This window comes from Dendropsophus ebraccatus, chromosome 5, assembly GCF_027789765.1.
Source record: "Dendropsophus ebraccatus isolate aDenEbr1 chromosome 5, aDenEbr1.pat, whole genome shotgun sequence".
Classification (NCBI taxonomy): Eukaryota; Metazoa; Chordata; class Amphibia; order Anura; family Hylidae; genus Dendropsophus; species Dendropsophus ebraccatus.
In genome coordinates this window covers 96399356-96422356 of record NC_091458.1, presented here as the reverse complement: position 1 = coordinate 96422356, position 23001 = coordinate 96399356, and the positions used below count along the sequence as shown (strand labels likewise).

Genomic DNA, 23001 nt, shown 5'->3' with positions numbered 1-23001 from the left:
ATAGAACAACACATTTTCTTTTGCTTATTCAAATACCAAAAAAAAGGGAAAATAGTTTGGACAGAACTGAAAAGGACACTCTCTTGGTCTTTTCTGCAGAATATGTACATATTGATCCTTTTGACATATGAATCAGGCACTTCCCAATCCATATGGCAGTCAGGTAAAAAAAAAAAAGTGTGAAAAGAGCTTTATGGTCTAAATGCTTTGGCATAGATGCCAATATTGTGTTTTGTTCTACTGTTCTAAATACAAAGACAAATAATTTTAAGGAAGGACTACATGCATGGAAGATTTTAATAATTTTTTTAATTAAAAATAATTTGTAACAGTTTAGAACAGTTCTAAACAACAGTCTGTACTGGTGACCTCATGGTTACACAATCGCATGGTTAATATAGTTGAAAATAGACACATTTCCATCAAATTCAACCAAGGAGGGGATATATGAAGGGAAAGGGGATGGATGGATACATTCTACATGCTGTGTTATTTTCTTCTAAGAACTTGTAGCAGCCTGTTTTGAAGCCCTTCACAGTTTTTGCCCTTCACGCAGCATGCAACCTGCAGTGTGAACAGAGACATAGAGGTGCAGACAATTTTTGCTTTTTCTTGTGTGTGTGTGTGTGTGCGCGCGCGCTACCTCCTGTTGGCTTGCACTCCACCCATGTCTTGCAAGTGTTATAAATAAAGATTTGGCTATTTGGCCAGTTGTAGGCTTGTTCAGCCCAGGAGAGGCTATTGCTAGTGTGAAAATGCTAGGGTTAGGACCATGCCTCTGAGGACACCTTAACATTGTGACATGGTACACTCTGTTTGATCAAAAAGTTTGATCCATAGAGCAGGTTTTTATCGTGTGTATGCTGGGGGGAGTATATACGGTAAGCACTTGCACCTGTAGGTTGCTGTTGCACTTTCTGTTTTTTTTTGTTTGCTCTCCACGTTTCTCCTTGACCTCCTTGATTCGTGTTAACTACCAGCTTCTTTCAACTCTTTTAAATGATCAATTGTCTCGTACACTTCAGGCATGCCTAAAACATGTTACAGGCTCCCCTTAAAGTGTCACTGTCATCATAGAAAACTTTTGACATGTCATAGAGACCGAGTTTCCAGACCCGAACTGATCGTCAGAACAAGCGGGGAGAAGACCACGCTGGAGCTCTGTGTCAGCATAATTAGTCGGGCTCCATAGACTTACATTATGAGCTGACTGATCATGTGACACAGAGCTGGGAGAGGACTGCACTTAGCACCGTCTTCTCACAGCTTGTTCTCCCGAATGGTTTGAGTCTGAACACTCAGACCCGTACCGATCAAAAGTTTTGACATGTCTCTATGACAAGTCAAAATTATTAGTTTAGAAAATGCATAAAAAATCTGGTACATAGTAAGTATGAGATATTGTTACATATTTTGTAAAGGGGCCCAGATGTTAACACTGCTAAAACCATGTGAAGATAAGAAAACATAGAGATAAAGGCTATCTTCCCACACAGTATTTTTGCTTAGTATTTTGCAACCAAAACCAGGAGTGGATTGAAAACATAGAAAAGGCTATGTTCACACTGTTGAAATTGTGTGGATGGCCGTCATCTAATGGTAAATAATGTCCGTTATTTCAAAACAATGGGCGTTGTTTTAAAATAATGGTAATTAATTAATGCCAATAAATGGCGGCTAATCAGTCAATTTCAGCAGTCTGTTAACCTAGCTTTTCTGTGTTTTCAACCCACTCCTGGTTTTGGTTGCAAAATACTTTCCTTGGGTTCTCCCTTCCTGGCTAAGCCTGGCAGGTTTCTGCCTATATGCAAATAGGTTATACTTTATGTAGCTTATCTGCTCTATTATCAAAGAGCGGTAGACTGTAGAGGGAGTAATTCGTATTTTATTGATGTTTTATGCAATTCCCTAATAACAACAGTAGTTGTTTATTTCCCACAGGCTTATACTACTTTACACATTTTTGAAAAGGATATTGATAGAGAATAAAATATCTCTGTAAAGACAGAAGAACATTCCTAATTATTTGGTCATTTGTATAAGACTGGAGATTCAAGTCACCACCTTCCAATGAATCACACTAAATCTCCTCTTGGAAAACAATGAAGCAATTTCTTTTTAGGGTCCTCTTAGACATACAGGATCATTGTAACTAAATAATGGAACAGCATAAAATTTTGCTTATCAAACCTGCTAGAGATCCTGTGCATGAGAACGGACCCTATGTAAAAACAATGGCTGAATTTCATAACAACGGCCATGGTTATGAAGTACGGCCATCGTTTTTATATAGTGTGAACATAGCCTTGGGCCAAGTTCACACACTATATATTTAGAATAAATCACGAGCTGTTGTTTATTAGCAGTGTGAAATCACACTAGTGTGTATAGAACAGCAGACGCACTGTATACACTGCAGCAGCACAGAAAACTGGCATGTGTATTTTGTGCGGCCGCACTAAATAGACTGCACACAATGTAAAGTACGGCCCCTGACCGTACTTTACATTGTGTGCTATGGCTAATTGGAGTGTGGGCACACCCGAATGTGCCTGCATTCCAATTCAAGTAAAAAGATCCTCACCTGGCTGATACTGAGTATCGTCCGGTTTGATCATCTCAGACAGCGGCCGATTTGTGACACGGCCCTGCCACAAAACAGCTGCTGTTTTGCCATGTGTGAACATGGTCTTAAGTATATTTACATGTGGCAGATGTGTTGCAAAAATTTCTGCTACTAAAAATCTGATCCATTCAGCTGAAGGTTATTCATGCAGCAAGCACATAGACTTCCCCATACAGAAGAAAAGAACAGCCACAGAAATGTGTGCAACGAATCTGCAACCTCTTACCTATTTAAGATTGTAGAATGGATTCATCAGGTCTGAGGTTTCCAGTGAATCAGGCTCTTTTACCTCCTGAAAATCAATGGACTAGAGGATTCTTAAAGCTGCACTCATGGCTGGTTATTAGTATGTGTCACCATTCATTCACAAATCCTCCGTTTACCATGGGCACAGACATACAGCTCTGATCTTACACAGCACTGGAATACTACAAACTGTCAGGGGGGAGGGGGTCCTAGCTTTGGTGCTCTGCTAATTTCCCAAGCATTGTCAGTCATGGACTAGCCTGTTTAATGCATAACATCACAGCAGCTGGCGCTGTCACTGGGGCTATGGAGGGCTCTATGGAGAGATTACTGATCGGAAATGCACTGCTATCCACACATCACTGCACTATATCCACCAATGCTTCATACCCACAGTGATACATTCTCCGCAGCACATTGAGATATAGGATTCTGCATGATCACAGGAGAACTGTTGCATGTGTGGTGTATTCCTGGCTATAGAAAAGTGTAACACTATGGGGCAGCAGAGAATAGGGCTGCAGTAGCAGCAGCAACAACAAGCAAACAGCAGATGCTGCGGAAGTCTGTGCCTCACACAACTTGCACCAAGGAGAATGTTAGCAGATAAAAAATACTGTATCACTGCAGGAGACAGGGAGCTGGAGATGAAATACACAGAATGCAGCACACAGATACATTATGCTGTCAAGCCAATCAAAGAAAGGGAAACAGGGCTAGAATAGATGGCTATGGAAATGCATTAGAACCAGTCATTGGTACTAGATTGATAGATGATGATAGAAAAAGTATAGCTAGATAAATGATGAGAGAGAGAGAGAGCTAGCTGCATGTCCAGGGATTGCAGTGTACAATATACCCACAATCTATATGTAAGGTGATGCAGTGTAATCAGGGGGAGGGGGGAGGTAATAATTACAGTGAGTGTAAGAAACACACACACACATACACTCTACAATAGAGACATCCATCCCATCACCATGCATGCTGCTAAATAGATATAGAATCCACATCTATAAGGATACAGTGTCATCAGCAAGGGATATATATATATATATATATATATATATATATATATACACACACACAGGTCAGACGTTGTTCTGTATATAGAATAGTGAGCATTGTGTGTTCTGTGTTCCAATACAGACAGCCAAGCGTGTTAGCACAAGTTGTAAGTGATGGAGATGCATGATGATGTATAGATTGCAGTGTATGAATAGTGTAGCTGCATGTATATAGGAGAGCAGGGACTAGTGAGCACACCTCTGTGCTATGTGTGCTGTATGATGAGAAGCAGCAGCCAGTGCGCCCCCAGCCTCCATGTCTATGAGCCCCAGCACTGTGCTATGTGTGATGATGAGAAGAAGCCTGTGCACCCCCAGCCTCCATGTCTATGAGCCCCAGCACTGTGCTATGTGTGATGATGAGAAGCCTGTGCGCCCCCAGCCTCCATGTCTATAAGCCCCAGCACTGTGCTATATGTGATGATGAGAAGAAGCCTGTGCGCCCCCAGCCTCCATGTCTATGAGCCCCAGCACTGTGCTATGTGTGATGATGAGAAGAAGCCTGTGCGCCCCCAGCCTCCATGTCTATGAGCCCCAGCACTGTGCTATGTGTGATGATGAGAAGAAGCCTGTGCGCCCCCAGCCTCCATGTCTATGAGCCCCAGCACTGTGCTATGTGTGATGATGAGAAGAAGCCTGTGCGCCCCCAGCCTCCATGTCTATGAGCCCCAGCACTGTGCTATGTGTGATGATGAGAAGAAGCCTGTGCGCCCCCAGCCTCCATGTCTATGAGCCCCAGCACTGTGCTATGTGTGATGATGAGAAGAAGCCTGTGTGCCCCCAGCCTCCATGTCTATGAGCCCCAGCACTGTGCTATGTGTGATGATGAGAAGAAGCCTGTGCGCCCCCAGCCTCCATGTCTATGAGCCCCAGCACTGTGCTATGTGACATCCAAGTTGCTGCTGCTGCTGCAGAGGCTGCTCCAGTGATTTCTCTCTTCCCCTTGCCTTCCTCCTGTGCCTCCACCTCCCGTGCTTTCCCTTCTTCTCCTTCTTCTTCTCCTCCTCATCCAGCTCAGCGCTGCCAATGCGCCAGGATAGAGAGATCTCGGTGCCGGGGATGACGCAGAAGAGCGAGCTCCCCCCAAAAAGTGTTTCAGGACGAAGATGGCGGCAACTTAGCACAGGACCAAGATGACTGTGGCCATCAGGAGGCAAAACCCAGGGTATTCCGCCCAGTTCCACAAGGAGAAGACGCCCGGCTGATCAGCTGCAGTCAGTGAGAGGAAGGCAGGGCAGCAGGGAGAGGCATGCAGCGGGCAGGGAGGCTTGTGTGCTATGGAGAGCCGTGTGTGCTATGGAGAGCCGTGCTGCTGTCACAATGCCTGGCTTCCCTCTAAGTGGATGGATCTAGCCGATCGCTGCTCTGCATAAGGCGAGATCAGGCAGCAGCAGCAGCAAACAAGCCAATCACTCCTCAAGTCAATGACTATTGTGGTCCCCCTGGCCCAGGAGCCCTCACGGTGGAGTCAGCAGGAGCAGCGCCTTCCCAAAATATGACCAGGGGTGCTTGGATGTGTCGGCAGTTTGATGACAGCTCCAAAATCTGGTGTGCACCCCGGGAGAGAAGCGAGAAACCCTTCACTGATTCCGAGAGGGCTCAGAAATGGCGACTGTCTTTAGCATCTCTCTTGTTTTTCACAGTTCTGCTTTCTGATCACTTGTGGTTCTGCGCCGAGGCGAATCTGACAAGGACCAGAGACAAAGAGCAGGGCACCTTCCTAGTGTCCCCACCATCACCTAGCATGGCTGATCAATTCCCATCATCATCATCATCATCAGTGGAAGGACAGCCACTCTCACCTAGCCCTCACTCATCTCCAGAGAGCCTTAGCCAAGGCAAAAAAGCTATTTTTCTAGGAAATTCTACCAAAACTCTGCTAGAAACCTGTTCCCCGCATAGTCCATTGGGTCAATGTTATGTTGTAGATGACGCCGAGTCTGTCTGTAGGAACCTGAGTGAGGGCTGGTGGAGTAAGCTCACTCACTTCAACTTGAGTCATTTTTACCTTCCCTTTTGTAATTCCTATACACTTTCCGATTTGTTTTCTGGCTTCTCCAATCCGGACACTTTGAACTGCAGTGGGGATCTGGTGGAGGCTGGGGATGTGGCTGGGTGCAGGCACTGTGTCCAGGCTTACCGCCTCTATGACCAGCATGCTCAGGACAAATACCAAGAATTCGAGGTTTTGCTACAGAAATATTTACAATCGGATGAGTATTCGGTCAAATCCTGCTCGGAAGACTGCAAGGTAGGACAGTGGCTGCTTCTCCTGGCCTGGCCTTACTTCCTGCACCTCAGACAAGTTCCTGTGACATCCAGGGGCTGACAACTGAGGTCTCCTACTTACTGAGAAAGTAATCATGTCTCCCTGTGCATTACATAGCCCTGCTCCATATGGATGTGCTGCTAGGGAGCAGTCTGCAGCAGAGCCTGGATGTAATGTGACAGCAAGGCTCCGGCCTCGGTATACTGCTCACAGGCTGATGCTGGCAGGAGGTTGGATCTGTCAGCAAATGCTTCACATGGTGTGCTACATGTATCAGAGATTGCACATGGTGTGCTACATGTATCAGAGATTGCACATGTATCAGAGATTGCACATGGTGTGCTACATGTATCAGAGATTGCACATGGTGTGCTACATGTATCAGAGATTGCACATGGTGTGCTACATGCATCAGAGATTGCACATGTATCAGAGATTGCACATGGTGTGCTACATGTATCAGAGATTGCACATGGTGTGCTACATGTATCAGAGATTGCACATGGTGTGCTACATGTATCAGAGATTGCACATGGTGTGCTACATGTATCAGAGATTGCACATGGTGTGCTACAAGCATCAGAGATTGCACATGTATCAGAGATTGCTACATTGCTATCTTGGAGATTGCACATGGTGTGCTACATGTATAAGAGATTGCACATGTATCAGAGATTGCACATGGTGTGCTACATGTATAAGAGATTGCACATGTATCAGAGATTGCACATGGTGTGCTACATGTATCAGAGATTGCACATGGTGTGCTACATGCATCAGAGATTGCACATGGTGCATCAGAGATTGCACATGTATCAGAGATTGCTACATTGCTATCTTGGAGATTGCACATGTATCAGAGATTGCTACATTGCTATCTTGGAGATTGCACATGGTGTGCTACATGTATAAGAGATTGCACATGTATCAGAGATTGCACATGGTGTGCTACATGTATCAGAGATTGCACATGGTGTGCTACATGTATCAGAGATTGCACATGGTGTGCTACATGTATCAGAGATTGCACATGGTGTGCTACATGTATCAGAGATTGCACATGGTGTGCTACATGTATCAGAGATTGCACATGTATCAGAGATTGCACATGGTGTGCTACATGTATAAGAGATTGCACATGGTGTGCTACATGCATCAGAGATTGCACATGTATCAGAGATTGCTACATTGCTATTTTGGAGATTGCACATGATGTGCTACATGTATAAGAGATTGCACATGTATCAGAGATTGCCACATTGCTATCTTGGAGATTGCCACATTGCTTTCTTGGAGATTGCACATTGTGTGCTACATGTATAAGAGATTGCTACATTGCTTTCTTGGAGATTGCACATGTATTATACATTACCACATTGCTTTCTTGAGATTGTGCTGAGGATTATGATCTATACCCTCTGTACATGTATAATAATAAGCTGGCATACTGTTCCTTATGTGTTTCTGCAGGGCTTCTTTAGGCCAGTTCTATATAGATTGCCATAGCAGATTGCAGCTCTAGTTTGCAGTGTGCTTTGTGGCCTCTTGTTAATAATCCTTAATGGAGGTTTCAGGACACATGGTATTCACAATGGCCATGATTCTATAGCTGTTTTATTGCTGTAGTATTGTATGAATATACATTAGGAAGCAACTGTTAAGAAATTGTATTGAATTTTCTACTGTTGTTATGATGTGATAAATGCGTTTTACCTAATGTTTTTACCTCAATGTTATTTATTACTAGCTTTATGGCAATGCAGTGTATTAGATTAGACTAAAATGCTCAATAATATCTTGCTCTATGATAAGACTATGAATTACATGAAAATATCAATGCATACAAGAATGAGGCATATCAATGCAGTATATGTATTCACATGCATCCACTCTTATGTGGTGAATAGGACTGTTCAAGCACAGGCGGAAGGCCTGCAAGGAAGGATATGTTGTTGGCCATATTGTGAATATGGGCACATATCGGGACATTACTACACTGAGAACTGTCTAGGAGATTGAATGCATTGTGTTTGCCATTGAAATGTCTATTTTAAAGAGGCTTATATTTTTTATTAACAAAATCAAGTAGTGATCTGTTGCTGCCTAATAATGTATCAGTTATGCTATTGCTTATTGCATCTGACAGCTCTGATATGATCAGGCTACTATTAATATTTAGTCTTGGGATGTTGTGAGTCATTAATATTGTATAGAACATTTATCTAGTGCGGTTCCAGGCTGAAATTCAGCTGCTGTCCATGGTGCTGAAAGCCTGATGTGAGGTCCTGAAACTTGCTGCATCAGTGGTTGTGACTCAGTAGGCTTAGTTAGATGGTATTGGTTATACTGGTAGGCAAGGCATGAGCTGGCATTTGAATAGTCCGAGTATAAATATATATGAACAGAAATGCCACCCAATATCAACAGGTTGTAAACACTAATGGCCGTGTCAGTGTCATAGGGGTATAGTGTGAGGTTTACAGGGAGAAACTTTTCCTGATTAATGTGAGGACACTGGAAAGGTCAATAACAAAGAAGGTTACTGGTGACTAATGTATACCTTTCTGGAAATGTTATAGAAGAATGGCCTAGATTTATCAAACCGAGTAAAACTGATGTAAACTGACCATAAAAAACAATCACAGCTCAGCTTTGAGCTCTGGGAAAATGAAAGCTGAGCTGTGATTGGTAGTTGTGGGCAGAGTACATCATTTCTATTTTATGCTGTTTGATACTTTTGATTGGTCAATAGACCATTGTCTAAATGCATTGCCTTCATTGATGTTACGTTTGCATTGATTTAGACAATACTGTATGTGCAAAAAAAGCAGGAAAGTAGAGATTTCAGACGACATTGCGCTGTTGGCATCATGCCAACAATGAATTTAAGAAGCATTTTGAGATTATTTATTTATTTATTCTGAATTGCAAATTATCATATGTTACAAAAGTGTTTATTTCCCCCAACAACTGCTCTAGATGGTAAAATGCTGTCATGTTTGTGCCAAGTTTATTGTAGTAGCAGGACTGCAGTTTCTGAGATTTAAGGCTGTAGTTGTTTTACCTCTGTGAGGATGTTTATCCAGCATTTATTCACTTAATGAAATTGATATACTCTTTTGTGTTAATATCTCTAGGATACTTGAAGTTCCCATTAAATAATATGGAAAAGATAATAGGGAAAGTGTAAGGGGAATGTAAGAATAATAGGTTTAATAATATGTGAGCGAGTAGTTTTGTGGTTGATGTATCCTAGCCATTGGACGTCATTTTCAGGAGGGTCTAATTTCACATTTCAGTTTGTGAAAGAGAAAGTGCTGCTGTACTTTATGCTTCTCTTTGGCATCTTACCATTAGCTAGTTAACATTTGTTCCTAAAATATGACCTCTGCATGTGAGGTGTCACTGAGCAGAGCTGAAGCAAAAAGCAACTTACATATATATATATATATATATATATATATATATATATATATATATATATGGGGCTGACTTACCTTTTCCTATCCATAATAATGTACAGTTTTTTACCTATAATGTAATGGAACACACAGGGGGGCACTTATGTGTTTTCTAGTGGTATCACAATGCAGCACTATCATGAGTTGCTTGCTTCCATGCGTAGCCCCATTTTAACATTGCAGATCATATATGCTATATACTGTATGCACATTCTATGTGTATTTACAAATACAGACAGATTATGACTTGTATGTGTGAATATTAAGGGTACGTTGACACTTACCGGATCCGCAGCTTATTTTCTGCTGCGGATCCGCAGCAGATTTCATTCAAATAACTGAACACACCATCAAATCTGCTGCGGATCTGCTGCAGATCTGCTGCGGATCCTCTAAGTGTGAATGCACCCTAAACATCAGTTAGGCTAGGTTCACTACTGCTGGGGCTCTGTTTTGGGAGCTTTGTTGGAAGTTCTGTTTATTATGCAGGATCAAAAATGCTGCAAGTACTACTTTTTCTTCTTCTTAAATCCTGCTAACATATTTCAGACGGAAACCCAGTAGACCCCATTGAAGTCAGTGGGATCTCTTGGGTCATTGTCTTTATCCCACATGGGTTCACACCTTTGTTTGTCTCATTCATGAATGGATACATCCATATTAAATAAACAGATAAGCACAAATTGATGAGCAAACTAATACAAACTACTGTAATTGCAAAATATATTTTTTAATGGTTCATTTGCAATTTGGCTTTAAAAGACTGACTTTTGTACATCCATTTGCTTTAGTCAGCATCCATTTGCATATCAGTTTATATTCCTTCCTGGTTTCTCACCTCTTCCGCGCATGCTCAGTAGTTAAAAACTGATGACGCCAAATAACTTGCAAATGGACGCGAATGGAAATACCTTCCGTTTAGATCCGTTATCATTGACTGTAATGTAAAATACAAACGGATGTGCACTTTCCATTCTTATTCTTTTTTTTTTTGAAGGACAAAAGAATTGCGGATCAACACATTTTATGTTCGTCCCAGTCATGTACTACTGGCGGATTTCATGAAATCAAAACTGATGCAAACCCATTGAAATTATTCTGCTAGGTTCCATTTCTCCACCATAAAAGAATTGTGACTGAATTGAGTTTATATTAAAGTACAGTTTATGATGGAGGACTGCCTGAGCATTCAGTGACCACATACCATCCCATTCAAAAATGGTTCCTAGACTGTAATATTCCATTATATTTTCCTTCTAGAAATTTGACCAAATTCCTCTTTTTTAAAGAGGCATATAGGGAGAACTTACCAAGAAGTTCTGTTTTGGAGAATCAGATTTACAGAAATCTCCAGCCAACCTTACATAGCCTTCTTCCTTTATATCACTGTATAATCCATGTGGCCCTTCACTTTTATCATTGTTAGTTATACACCCCTGTTTACGCAGGTTGCAGTGCAACCATATATCTCAGGATATGTTGGGTTTAGAGATAAGGTAAGAAAGGATATGACTGTTCGGCTATGTTCACACTATGTTTAACAGCGTCCATTGCATAGCAATGGACACTGTTAAATTGCTGGCCGCCGGTCTGCATTCAGGATGTTCTTGCAGCCGATACCTCTGTATTAGCTACACGAACATTCTTTTTTAACATTGACTTGCGGGAAACTTTGGGTGCCTGTTTACTGAACAGCCTCCTGAAATAATAGGCAGGTACATTATTTTAACGCAGTTCTAAAGAATGGGCATTAACATAATGCTGTGTGAACACAGTGGGTGGCATTGCATTGACTTCAATGCAATGCCGCTCCTGCGTTAAAGAATGGACTCTCATTTCATTGCAATCAGTGTCCGTCCGTCCGTTCTTTACTGAAAAATTCCATTGTGTGAACATAGCCGATGTCTGTAAATGACCTGTTATAAAAACATCCGCTGTTAGAACCAATGGGGAGAAGTGCACAGCCAAGCATTGCTTCTTCCTGCTCCTCCATGCTCCGTGGGTGAGACAGAAGACAGGCTCATGGACATTTTATTGAAAGAGTGGAGAGTGAATGTGTTTATTGTGCACTGCTCACCGTTCTAGCTAATAATTGGTGGTTCCCCCAGTCCCAGCCAATTAAAACTTTTGACATGTTCCTTTGTTTTAAATTATTATTATAGCGTTCTTGATTTTTGGTTACACATTATTTATCAATTTCTGCGCCCAAAATAGCCGAAAAACAGGTTGAGGCTGGTGTAGATTTTTTAGCCTGTTGTGCAGCAGCCTCTGATACACTCGGTTTACCAAGAAGCATGGGCCTCTTAATAAATCCAGTGGCGGGAAACTGTCTAAATTTAAAACAAGTCATGTGCAAACAAGAAATGCACATTGAGAAATTTACCCCTAACACTTTTTATAGCACGAAGGAAGTGTTTTAATGGGGTCAATCCAGGCATAGGCAATGTTCACACAACGTCCTAAAAAGGAAAAAGATGTCCTTTATTGCATCATTTTAATATGCTCGACTAAAATGTATTGAAGTCAATGGAATAACGAACGTCTTTTTCACACATTGTATTGAATAACGGATGTCTCTTTCACACATTGTATTGAATAACGGACGTCTTTTGCAGCGGACGCATTCAGTACAATGTGTAAAAAAGATGTCCGTTATTCCATAGACTTCAATGGATATTAATGGATATTAAAATGATGCAATAACGGACACCTTTTTCCTTTTTAGGACGTTGTGTGAACATAGCTATACAGTCCAAACATCATCCTGCCATTTGGAACGGTTTTTTTTTGACTGACTTTTTAGTTATACTGGAATTTTACCAGGATTGTTCTTACTATACTTTTTCAGCCATGTCTTAATGCCACATTATATATATAATTATTAGCTTTCAGAGTGATATAGCACCCTCTCTGTTGATCTGGAGAACTGACACTATTCTGAATGTTTATCTGGCAGAATTTCTAGTGTCACCTGGGAAAATTTATAATGAGTAAATTGTGTAATAGGCAGCACCATTCTAATAAACTGGAAGTTGATAAAAATGAAATCTAGTGTTGATATTTCATATGCTACTTAATGAAATAATGAAGATTCTCTTTAGTTTTCGTCAGATTGATATAATTAGATTGATTCGTACTGACTGATCCACTTTATTTCTTGTTAATATAAAATGTAGCTTTGTTTTATATCCCTGTAAAAATACTTAGTAAAAGCATCATATTAAGTAGCTAAAGTTAATTTAATGTATTCCTGAAAACCAATTAGAAGTGTTAATTACATTATATTAGAATAACATACTACAGTAAACCAGTTTTAGAAATGAAATCACAAACACCAATATTTAAAGACGTTTTATTACAAATTATGTTTATTAGGTCAGAACTATCATGGGACACAGTCATTTATTCATCCAGGCAACCAATTAGCCAAGTAGAAACTAGTTAGAAGAATGGCTTGTGTCTTTATGATGTTTCCTATGATGGGGGCATTACAATATTCTATTATACTTACATTCATGTTATGAGGTTTTACCTTTCTGGGTCGTATCTTCTGGTTCTGGTACCTGGATATTGCTAACTCTACTGAAAGAAGAGACAAAAAATAACATATACTGTAGGGAAGATGTAAGAAAACAAATTATTATCAATGGAAAACAATTATTTTATATGTATAATTCTTTAAATTCAAAGTTAATTTGTTTTTTTCAATCCTTGAGGTGTAGGTGTAGAAACTTAAAGGGGAACTCTGGCAAACTTTTTTTCTTTCAAATAAACTGGTGTTAAAAAGTTATACAGATTTGTAGTTTATTTTTATTTTAAAAATCTCCAGTTTTGCAGTACTTATCAGCTGCTGTATGTCCTGCAGGAAGTGGTGTATTCTTTGCAGTCTCACAAAGTGCTCTCTGCTGCCACCTCTGTCCATATCAGGAACTGTTCAGAGCAGCAGCTAATCCCCTAGAAAACTTCTCCTCTGGACAGTTCCCTACGCGGACAGAGTTGGCAGCAGAGAGCACTGTGCCAAACTGGAAAGAATACTTCCTGGAGGACAATCAGCTGTGAAGACTTTAGATTTTTTTTAATTGAAGTAATTTGCAAACATATTACTTTCTGACAGATAAAATATTTTGCTGGAGTTCCCCTTTAGGGTCCTTCTACACAGGCCAGTCGCCAAATGACCAATTGTAGGAATGCTTGTTCCCAATAAATGGGCTGTGTAAATTGGACAGCAAATAGCCGACAAATGAGAGAATACCAATTCGTTGGCTGATTGGGTCTTCTGTGCAAGCATTAAAATCATCATTATTGTCCGACAATGATGAAATTAAAGGACTGCACAGATCATTCAGCTAATATTCCCATGGCCATGCCTGCATGATCATTGACCTGTGTAAAGGCTTAATAAGCGAGCGCTGATCCACAGAATGGGCAATCGTCAGCCCATTTAAAGGGAGCCTTAAATTTTATCTCATCTTGAACCTTGAAGATTTGAGTGTCAGTGCAATCAGTGCCAGTGTCACCCCACATCCACACCATATGTCATACTTACAGCTCCAGGAAGCTGATGTCAGCTGATTTGTTTCCAAGGATATCCGCAATAGAGTCACTGGTGGTGATTTTCTTTCCCTGACTAGGTAAAGACACGTTTCATAATTTTAAATTTAGGTAGACCACGTAAACAAGTATAAAGTGGCACTTACGCCCTATTCACACATCCTGTTCCTGTCCGCAATTGCGGATCCGCAGAAAAATAGGACAAATGTATTTCAATGGACCCATACACACATCCGTTTTGTGTACTGGGCTGCAATCCGTTCCGCAAAAAAAAAAAGGACAGGCCCTAGTACGGACAGTAACTGACACACCCAATACAACTCTATGGGGTCCGTATTTTTTTACGGATGCAATACGGACTGAATTTGCGGATTGTTACTGACTGAAATTTGCGGATTGGAAAAATATACTGACGTGTGAATAAGGCATTACCCTGTAAAAAGTTAGCATCTTTATTCTATTCCATTTACAAAATCAACAGGTCTGTCTCTATCTGATTTTTAAATGGTATAGAATAAAGAAATGGACTTTTTACTGGGCGACTGCCCCTTTGTACTTCTTTTCTCTAAGTTGTCTACTTTGTAGATGAGCACCACCCATTGCGGCATGCATAATTCCCTGGGCAGCCTCTTATTAAACTTTCTTTATGGGGTAAAGCAATAGTGAAAACCATTCTTCTTCTAGTGACAGTTATACACAGTTCTTGAAAATAGGAATGAATCATCTTTTATTGGTCAGTCTCCAGATTTATTTTTCAAGTACACTTAAAATCTGAAAATTCGTGAAGCAGAATATGTCAGCTCACCCTTCTCATCGGACAATACATCAACAAACTGGGTTCTTGGAGCACAGTATAGAAGCCGTGCTGACTCCTGGTGTGTATCCAATAGACAAAATAAATGATAGTTTTATCTCCCATATGACTACTACTTCAAGCATTTATTGTAGTATGTAAAAAAAAAAACACAATGCCAGTGTTTTTCATAGTGAAAAACTTCTTATTAATGGCATAATGCTGGTGAGCTGGAACTATCATTTATAATGTCTATTGGATACACTTACAAACTACGTAAATCCAAGATAAATATTGGCTCAAATTGTGACTTTTGGAAGATAACAGTTTAAAAATAGTCATTTTACTTTGTTGTTTGTTTTTTTTAACAAAGAATATGAAGAATTAGGTATTATTATTTACTTTCGGCATTCTAGGTGTTGGAAAACTACAATTCCCATCATGCCTGGACATCCAAAGATATGATTTGGCTGGCCAGGTATGATTGGAATTATAGTTTTGCAACAGCTGGATTGCCGAGGTTCCCCATCCCCGAGTTGGAAGTTGACATGTTACTGAAAACAACGTAAGTTCTGTTTGTTTTTTTCATTATAAATTCTGCTTACTTTAACATGGCCTTCCGCCATTATTGATCTTTTGCTGTAATTTTACGGCATCAGATCTTTTGGATGAAGTAGCTACAGTATGTGACAAGGTCGCTAGTTTGCTTTATGGAATATAGAAGGTCACTAGTCTGTTGTATGAAATATACAAGGTCACTATTCTTTTGTAAGGAATATACAAACCCACTAGACTAATGTATATGCAATGCGCCTAGCAAGAGGGGGGAGCATGGAGATAGTAAAGGAAGTAGGATTTTAATAGAAATCAATTAGAAAGTTAACCTTGCAAATACACTATTTTAGAAGGAAAAAAAAAAAAAGGAAAATTATTATTGGGTATCACAAGCTCTCTTGTTTGAGGACTTTTCATGTCAAATGGATGCATGAAATAAAGTTTTATTTATTAGTATTATTTTGTGTAAATTTTTTTCCCCTTAAGCTTTGCTTTTCCTTGGAATGTTTACCTGGCTCATTTGGTTTTCAAGACATTCTCACAAAGAAAGTATCCAGCTGTTGCTATTCCTGAAATATCTCACCTCAGTTGTCAAGGGACACCTGTTAAAACTAAAGATGCTGGAACTACCTCTAGTGTTCTGTCATTTATCCTAAGAACACTGCTGCTAAGTCCCAAGTGCCAAATAGCACATATTTAGAATGCTCAAAATGTCATTGGTATTTCAAAGAGTTCTATTACTGTCAATAATCAGCTGGTGCAGAGCGGCACCACAGTTTTATTAGTTTTTTTTTGGCAGGGTGATCATTTAATTATTCTGGTTTTGTTTAACTGTGAATGTAAAGAATCTTAAAAGATCTGATCATCTTTCATAGTACGATTTCACTAGGAAACAAACAGAATTTTGTGATTTTCCAATAATGCCTAAGGGATTGTGCAATGTAAATAATAATATATATGGGCAAATCTGAAGAAATACACATGTATGGGATTCTCTATAATTTAAAATTCATAGTTATTAGGGAGAAAGAGCTGGTAGGAATAGGATACAAAATTATCTATATCCCTAGTAGAGATGAGCGAATACGATTTGATCGAGTAGATATTCGATCGAATATTGCTGTATTCGAAAGATTCGAATTCAATCAAGTAGTGAGGCGAATACGCGGGAAACATTTGAAAGCCCTCCCATTGCAGTTGGCGCTTTTTTTAATCCAATGACCATGCAGGGAGGTCTTGAGGGACCCTGGGAGTACGCATGCAGCGCGAAAACGGCGAACCACATGACCTCCAATCTTAAATACTTGGCTCCTGCCTCTCGACCGCAGATGAGCTTTCAACCTAGCGAGGGAAAGATCTTGCAGCAGGGAGAGAAAGGTTTTAGTAGGGTTTTGGTTAGTCAGGCTTACTACAGAACCCAAAAGTCCTTTAAAGTGCTAAGATCCAGCAAAAAAGTAATCTCTGAATCAAAAGCACTTCTCAGTGCTAAGAAATAGATGATATAGCATCAGCAGCATCAGCAGGTGTATTCATTCCAGTACCCTGTGTGTACAAGTGACTTATAGTGTCCCTGTTTAACACCACTAAGGGCACGTTATACATATTGTTCCAGTAGCCCACTAAGGGCACTTGATATATACTGTTCCAGTAGCCCAGTAAAAGACACGTCATACATACTGTTCCAGTAACATTCATACAGCATTACGCGTGATACGCGCGAATAACATGACGCTCTGCGGACGCACATTGGAATCATGTAAGTAACACTGCACAAGAAATACAAACGAAATGTGTGAACATTGCCATAAATGTTCGTAAAGTGTTCACAAATATTTTCGCTTCCCAACTGCAGAGAGTGGCATTATACTGTGATTTTGGGGTGTTGGGTGCACCCAGGCATGCTCCCCCTACTGTCCCAGTGTCATTCCCGAGGTGTTGGCATAGTTTAGGGAGGTTTCATGGGGGACTTGGTGACCTCCAAGTGGTTGAATTTTGATTTCCAAGTGCCGCAAATTTTTTTCCCATAGACTATAATAGGATCAAATACTCGTTTGAATAGTTGAATATCGGTGCCTATTCGATTCAAAGTCACATTTCACTACTCGCTAAACTCTAATCCCTATATGAGTATTTGGCAAAATGTGAAAAGATTTCTCAGTGGGAAAAGAGTGTATCTAAAGAGCAGTCCAAAAATACAGCAGTAAAAGAAGCCTTGGTAGAAAATAGTTACATACAACAAGAGGTCATCATGTTCAGCCTATAACCCTGCTGTATTGTTGATCCAGAGGAAGAATAAAAATCCTGATCAGGCTGATGCCAATTGCCCCATCACAGGGAGGAAAAAAATTTCCCGACTCCAAATGGCTATCTGAATAATCCCTGGATTAGCATTAGAGGTGAGCGAACTGGGTTCGGGTTCGAGTCCATCCGAACCTGAACATTCGGCATTTGATTAGCTGGGAACTTGGATAAAGCTCTAAGGTTGTCTGGAAAACATGGATACAGCCAATGACTATATCCATGATTTCCACATAGCCTTAGGGCTTTATCCAACTTCAACAGCCACCGCTAATCAAATGCCGAACGTTTGGGTTCGGATGGACTCGAGCATGCTCGAGGTTCGCTCATCTCTAATCAGCATCTTATCACATGTAATCTAGTGTCTATAACTTGTGATGTTATACTGTAGTTATCGAGAATGAAAGGCCCACCTAATTGTCTTGTTAAGCTAACTGTAGTCTGTGGTGAATATGGTTACCTAGAAGTAGCCTGTACCCTGCCAATCCATTCAAAGTCTATGGCAGTGATGACATATTACTGAATGCTGTGCTCAGCCTTACTAGTCCTTACTATACTGATTAGTTTTAGAGAGAATTAAGAAGAAACTTTACTTTGTATGAAATTTTTATTGTAAAACTTTAATAAAAAAAACATTGAACAAGAAAAATCTTTGTTGCTCTGTCCTCCATTATATGACTGGGTTCACACTACGTATATTTCAGTCAGTGTTGTGGTCATCATATTGCAACCAAAACCAGGAGTGGATTAAAAACACAGAAAGGATCTGTTCACACAATGTTGAAATTGAGTGGATGGCCGCCATATAACAGTAAATAACTGCCATTATTTCAATATAACAGCCGTTGTTTTAAAATAACAGCAAATATTTGCCATTAAATGAGGGCCATCCACTCAATTTCAACATTGTGTGGACAGAGCCTTTCTGTGTTTTCAATCCACTCCTGGTTTTGGTTGCAATATGAGGACCACAATACTGACTGAAATATACGTAGTGTGAACCCAGCCTTGAGATATATATATATATATATATATATATATATATACACATATATTCTCCCCATAGAGATTTCTCCCAAGATCCACACTTTTTTCTATATAGGCCCATAACAGTTTACAAATCATTTGCACTGTGTTTTAAGTTTGATGGGAGATACAAACTTTGGGAGGCTAAAGAAGGCTTCTAACTTGAGAAGCTTCAAGCAGGTTTTTCCAGCTTGGGATTTTTCCTGATCACTTTTACTGCAGGGACATGCTCCCAGGTAACACCAATTTGGTTGTTTTCTCAAATATTTCTATGAAGAAAAGCAAAGCAGTTGTACAACCCAGAGCTATAAAAAAAGATGTTCCAGGATTGTTACTACACGATGAACGCAACAATTTACTGGACAGAGAGGTCAGGAGTGGCCACAGTTGTAAATCTGCATGTTGCTGAGTCTCCATTAACTATCCAAGTTATCTTAGGACCAATTGATAGACAAATAATACATGCCTGCAACAGCAAATACAAATTTGCACAATTGAGTCCAAACGTATTTAAAAAAAAAAACAAAAAAAAAAAACACGGCTTATAAATAGTTTCAGAGAAACAGAACAAAGTCCGGAGTTCCCACCATCATGTATCATTATGATGCTAGGAATTCTGTTCTCTTGCACACCATCTGTATATATAGGCCATACACAGAATGTGTAAATAAGACCTAATTGTTATCTTGTTTCCGACACACATGTTTCCATAAGGTATGTATCATTCACAGGACCTATTTAAGATGCTTTTAACATTTGGTCTATGATACTCTCTTATTTTTAACCAAGAAAAAAGTATTTACTTAAGCATAGATTGGAGTCATACATATTTTTTTTCAATATAGGTAACAGGTATGGGATATGTTTACACAACATTTTTTCATCTCCGTTTAAAATGACACGCATCATTTTGAATCTAAAAAAATCTAAAAAAAATAACGGACGTCATGTAGCAGCCTGGCCTCCCCTGCAATGACTGGTTTTTGCACATTATTTTAGTATAGGATTACTAATTGCCCTTTGGGTGTGGCTTAATTGCAAAATCCATTGACTTTAATAGTAAAAACGGAAAAAGAACAGTGAAAAAAGAAGAACTGTGTGAAAACAGTAAAAGACGTCCGCTGTTTGCAAAAGACGTCCAAAAATAATGGTCATGTTCATTATTTTGCCATTAGCTGTAAAAACGTCCGTTATTCAATAGATTGTGTGCATTGGACAGCCGTTTTCCCATTAACTTCAATGCATTGCCATTGCAGTCAGTTAAATCGCGGCAAAAACAGACGTTTTCTTTAAAATATCAAAATAGGCCGCCTTTTCTTTGTTTTAGACGTTATGTGAACATAGCCTTATAATGTTTACTAACTGGCGTAGGTAACGCATCCAAAGTTTGGAGAACTGCTTTCCAATTATACAATTTGTAGTAGCTAATAGCCATGAACCATGTATTTCCTGTAAGTAAACGATATATAGATTGTGGATAATCCAACTTTTTACTCATACAAACTGGAATTTATTAATTAGCCATCCCCAGCATTGTACAAAGATAGGAAGATACCAGTAATTGGGTTTTGTTTCCAATGCAACGCTCAGCAAATTTATATAATGATTCCCAATGTCATCATCATTTCTTGCCATACAGCTTGCATCAGTATGGGACATATTTGCATGGATTTTTAGCAGAGCTGGATAGGTATTAGGTCTGTACCCTACATTTCAGCTGTGCTATGCACGGTATCCCTCTTTTTGTGCTGTAATTACGTGTCTGCTTTGCTCCTTTATTAGTCAGCTATACATCTTGTAGTTGGCTTAATTAAAATAAATTAGTTACAGTCACCTAACCCATTCTAAAATTGCATAGGCCCTGCTAGAGGTGAGTGAATTAATTCAGAACAAATCAAAATTATTGGAAATGTTACAATAAATTTGGATCATCCATGGATTCAATTTGTTAGCCTAATTCAAGTGAAATGGAAATAATGTAAACCTCATGGACCACAATGAAATATCTATAAAAAAAAACTATTTACATTACTTTTGGCACCTTAGGCACCAGGGCCTTGTTGTAACTGCTGTCAGTGCACCCCCTATTGTTATGCCTCTAACTGCAACATCCTGGAATAAGACGCTAGATCAGCCATGTAAGAAAGGGATTTCTTGCATCAAAACAGAAATATTGGTTGACAATTTCACAGTCATTTTAATAGCTATATTTTAAAAGCAATTTGATACTAAAAAAGTGTTCCACTATTAGGAGACCACCTACCAATGGCTCGTCATCAAACAGTCCTGTGGGTTATTAGTGGGCATAGTTTTCTGTAATTGTAATTTGAAATTTAAACTTTCAGTCGTGATTCTATATTGTTGCTTTCAAATCTTCAAATGTAATAAATTAAAGGCATAGGCCCAGATTTATCAAAGGGTGTAAAATTTAGACTGGTGCAAACTCCCCACAGCAACCAATCACTGCTCAGCTTTAAGCTTTGGTAAAATGGAAGCTGAGCTGTAATTGGTTGCTGTGGGCAGTTTGCAGCAGTTTAAATTTTGCACCCTTTTATAAATCACCCCCATTATCTTTTTTGTAACATTCTGTACATTTGTACACTGAAAAGCATACAGCTATTCCATATGTTCTTGGGGGATTTGTAAGAAGACCGATGTTAGGGACATATAAAATAACCTTACAATATACGCAAACTAGAATGTGGCTAAATCAAAACATTTCCACCCAAGCATTCGAAAAGCAAATACGTAGAGTTATAGACTGATAGTAACTTTCTAAGACATCAAACATCTGTCTGTTTCAGCTTTTAGAGAAACAGCTCTGTCTGTTCTACAGTGGTTAAACTGTCTTTCTTCATAAATAGTCTAGCAGTGTATGACATTAGTAAATGTTGCAGCTGCCACATTACAATAAACACATTTTATTTGTCTTTGATAGTATTTATCATCAGTCCATCATAGCTTTATACTCATAATGAGAAAAACAACTTTAAAGTGATGGTGGCTGAAGAAGCAGTAAAAAATATGACAAATGTATTGTAGAAAAGTGATCCTATAAACAAACAGCTCTGCTTTCCCATTTATCTCTTTTTAAGAACCTTATATATAAATGCCTTTAACCTATGGATTTTTTTTTAGTATCCCAAAAGAGCCTTTGCTTTTTTTCAGATAGAGCAATATAAAGAGTTTGACTAGGAAAAGAAAACAATATTGTGGTTTTAAATTATACTATATTGTTTATTTTTAACATATTGTTTTTCATTAGAAAATCTCTACCTGCACTTAAATTATGAAGAATTTTATGCAGATATGTTGCCAATTTGCATCTGGAAATTTTATGTAAAAACTAATTAAAAAAATAGTAAAACTATATGATTCTTTGTACAAACCTAAATATACAGACATTACATTGTTCACATTAAGAGGCCGATATTCAATGAATATTAGCCACAGAAAACTGATGTGTCGATTTTTTTGTGTGGCCGCTAGTGATCCCAGACGGATTGTATACTATGTGTTTACACTCCGGCCGGGATTTCCTCTAGCTGCAGCACAATGTAAGTTAAGTATTAATTATGGCTGTGTTGCAAATTGGCAACAACGGCCTTAGTTAATACTGAACTAACATTGTATGAACATGGCCTTAAAATGCAAGAGGTTTACGGTTTGTCTATCACCCAGCACTTATTAATTCATAAATATTCTTAGGCCTCATCCACACATCAGTTTTTCTTTTAAGACCCCAGAAATCAGGATCAGTAGTGTCCTGGAAAAACCATAATTTTTACATCAGGTTTTGTAGATCTCCACAAATGGACAGGATGGTAATAAAGGGGCTCTGTAGGCAATGCTTCAGTAAAGAAATGGATGAAGTATGAATGTATTATTAGTTTGTTAAAAATCAACCCATTGACCTCTATTGGAGCTTCTGTTCCACAAAAGCAAACTGTAAGTGTGGGTCCTACGTTTTTACAGAACAGAGCAGTGGTCAAAAATGCATCAATTTTCAAAACGGACGTGTGGATAACTACAAGAAAATCAATGGGTCCTTTTTCTGTCTGTAAATCAGTAAATTACGGACAGAGAGCACTGATGTGTGGATGACGCCT

The 23001-nt window shown here is 39.3% G+C and overlaps 1 protein-coding gene across 1 annotated transcript in view; it reads left to right on the top strand.

The window, feature by feature from the left end:
- The first annotated feature begins 5434 nt into the window (after positions 1 to 5434).
- Positions 5435 to 23001, top strand: part of NALF1 (NALCN channel auxiliary factor 1) — a 423218-nt gene continuing 405651 nt past the window's right edge. Inside the window, exon 1 of the mRNA XM_069972362.1 lies at positions 5435 to 6190. Coding sequence (XP_069828463.1) covers positions 5435 to 6190 — 756 coding nt within the window. The remainder of the gene's footprint in view (positions 6191 to 23001) is intronic.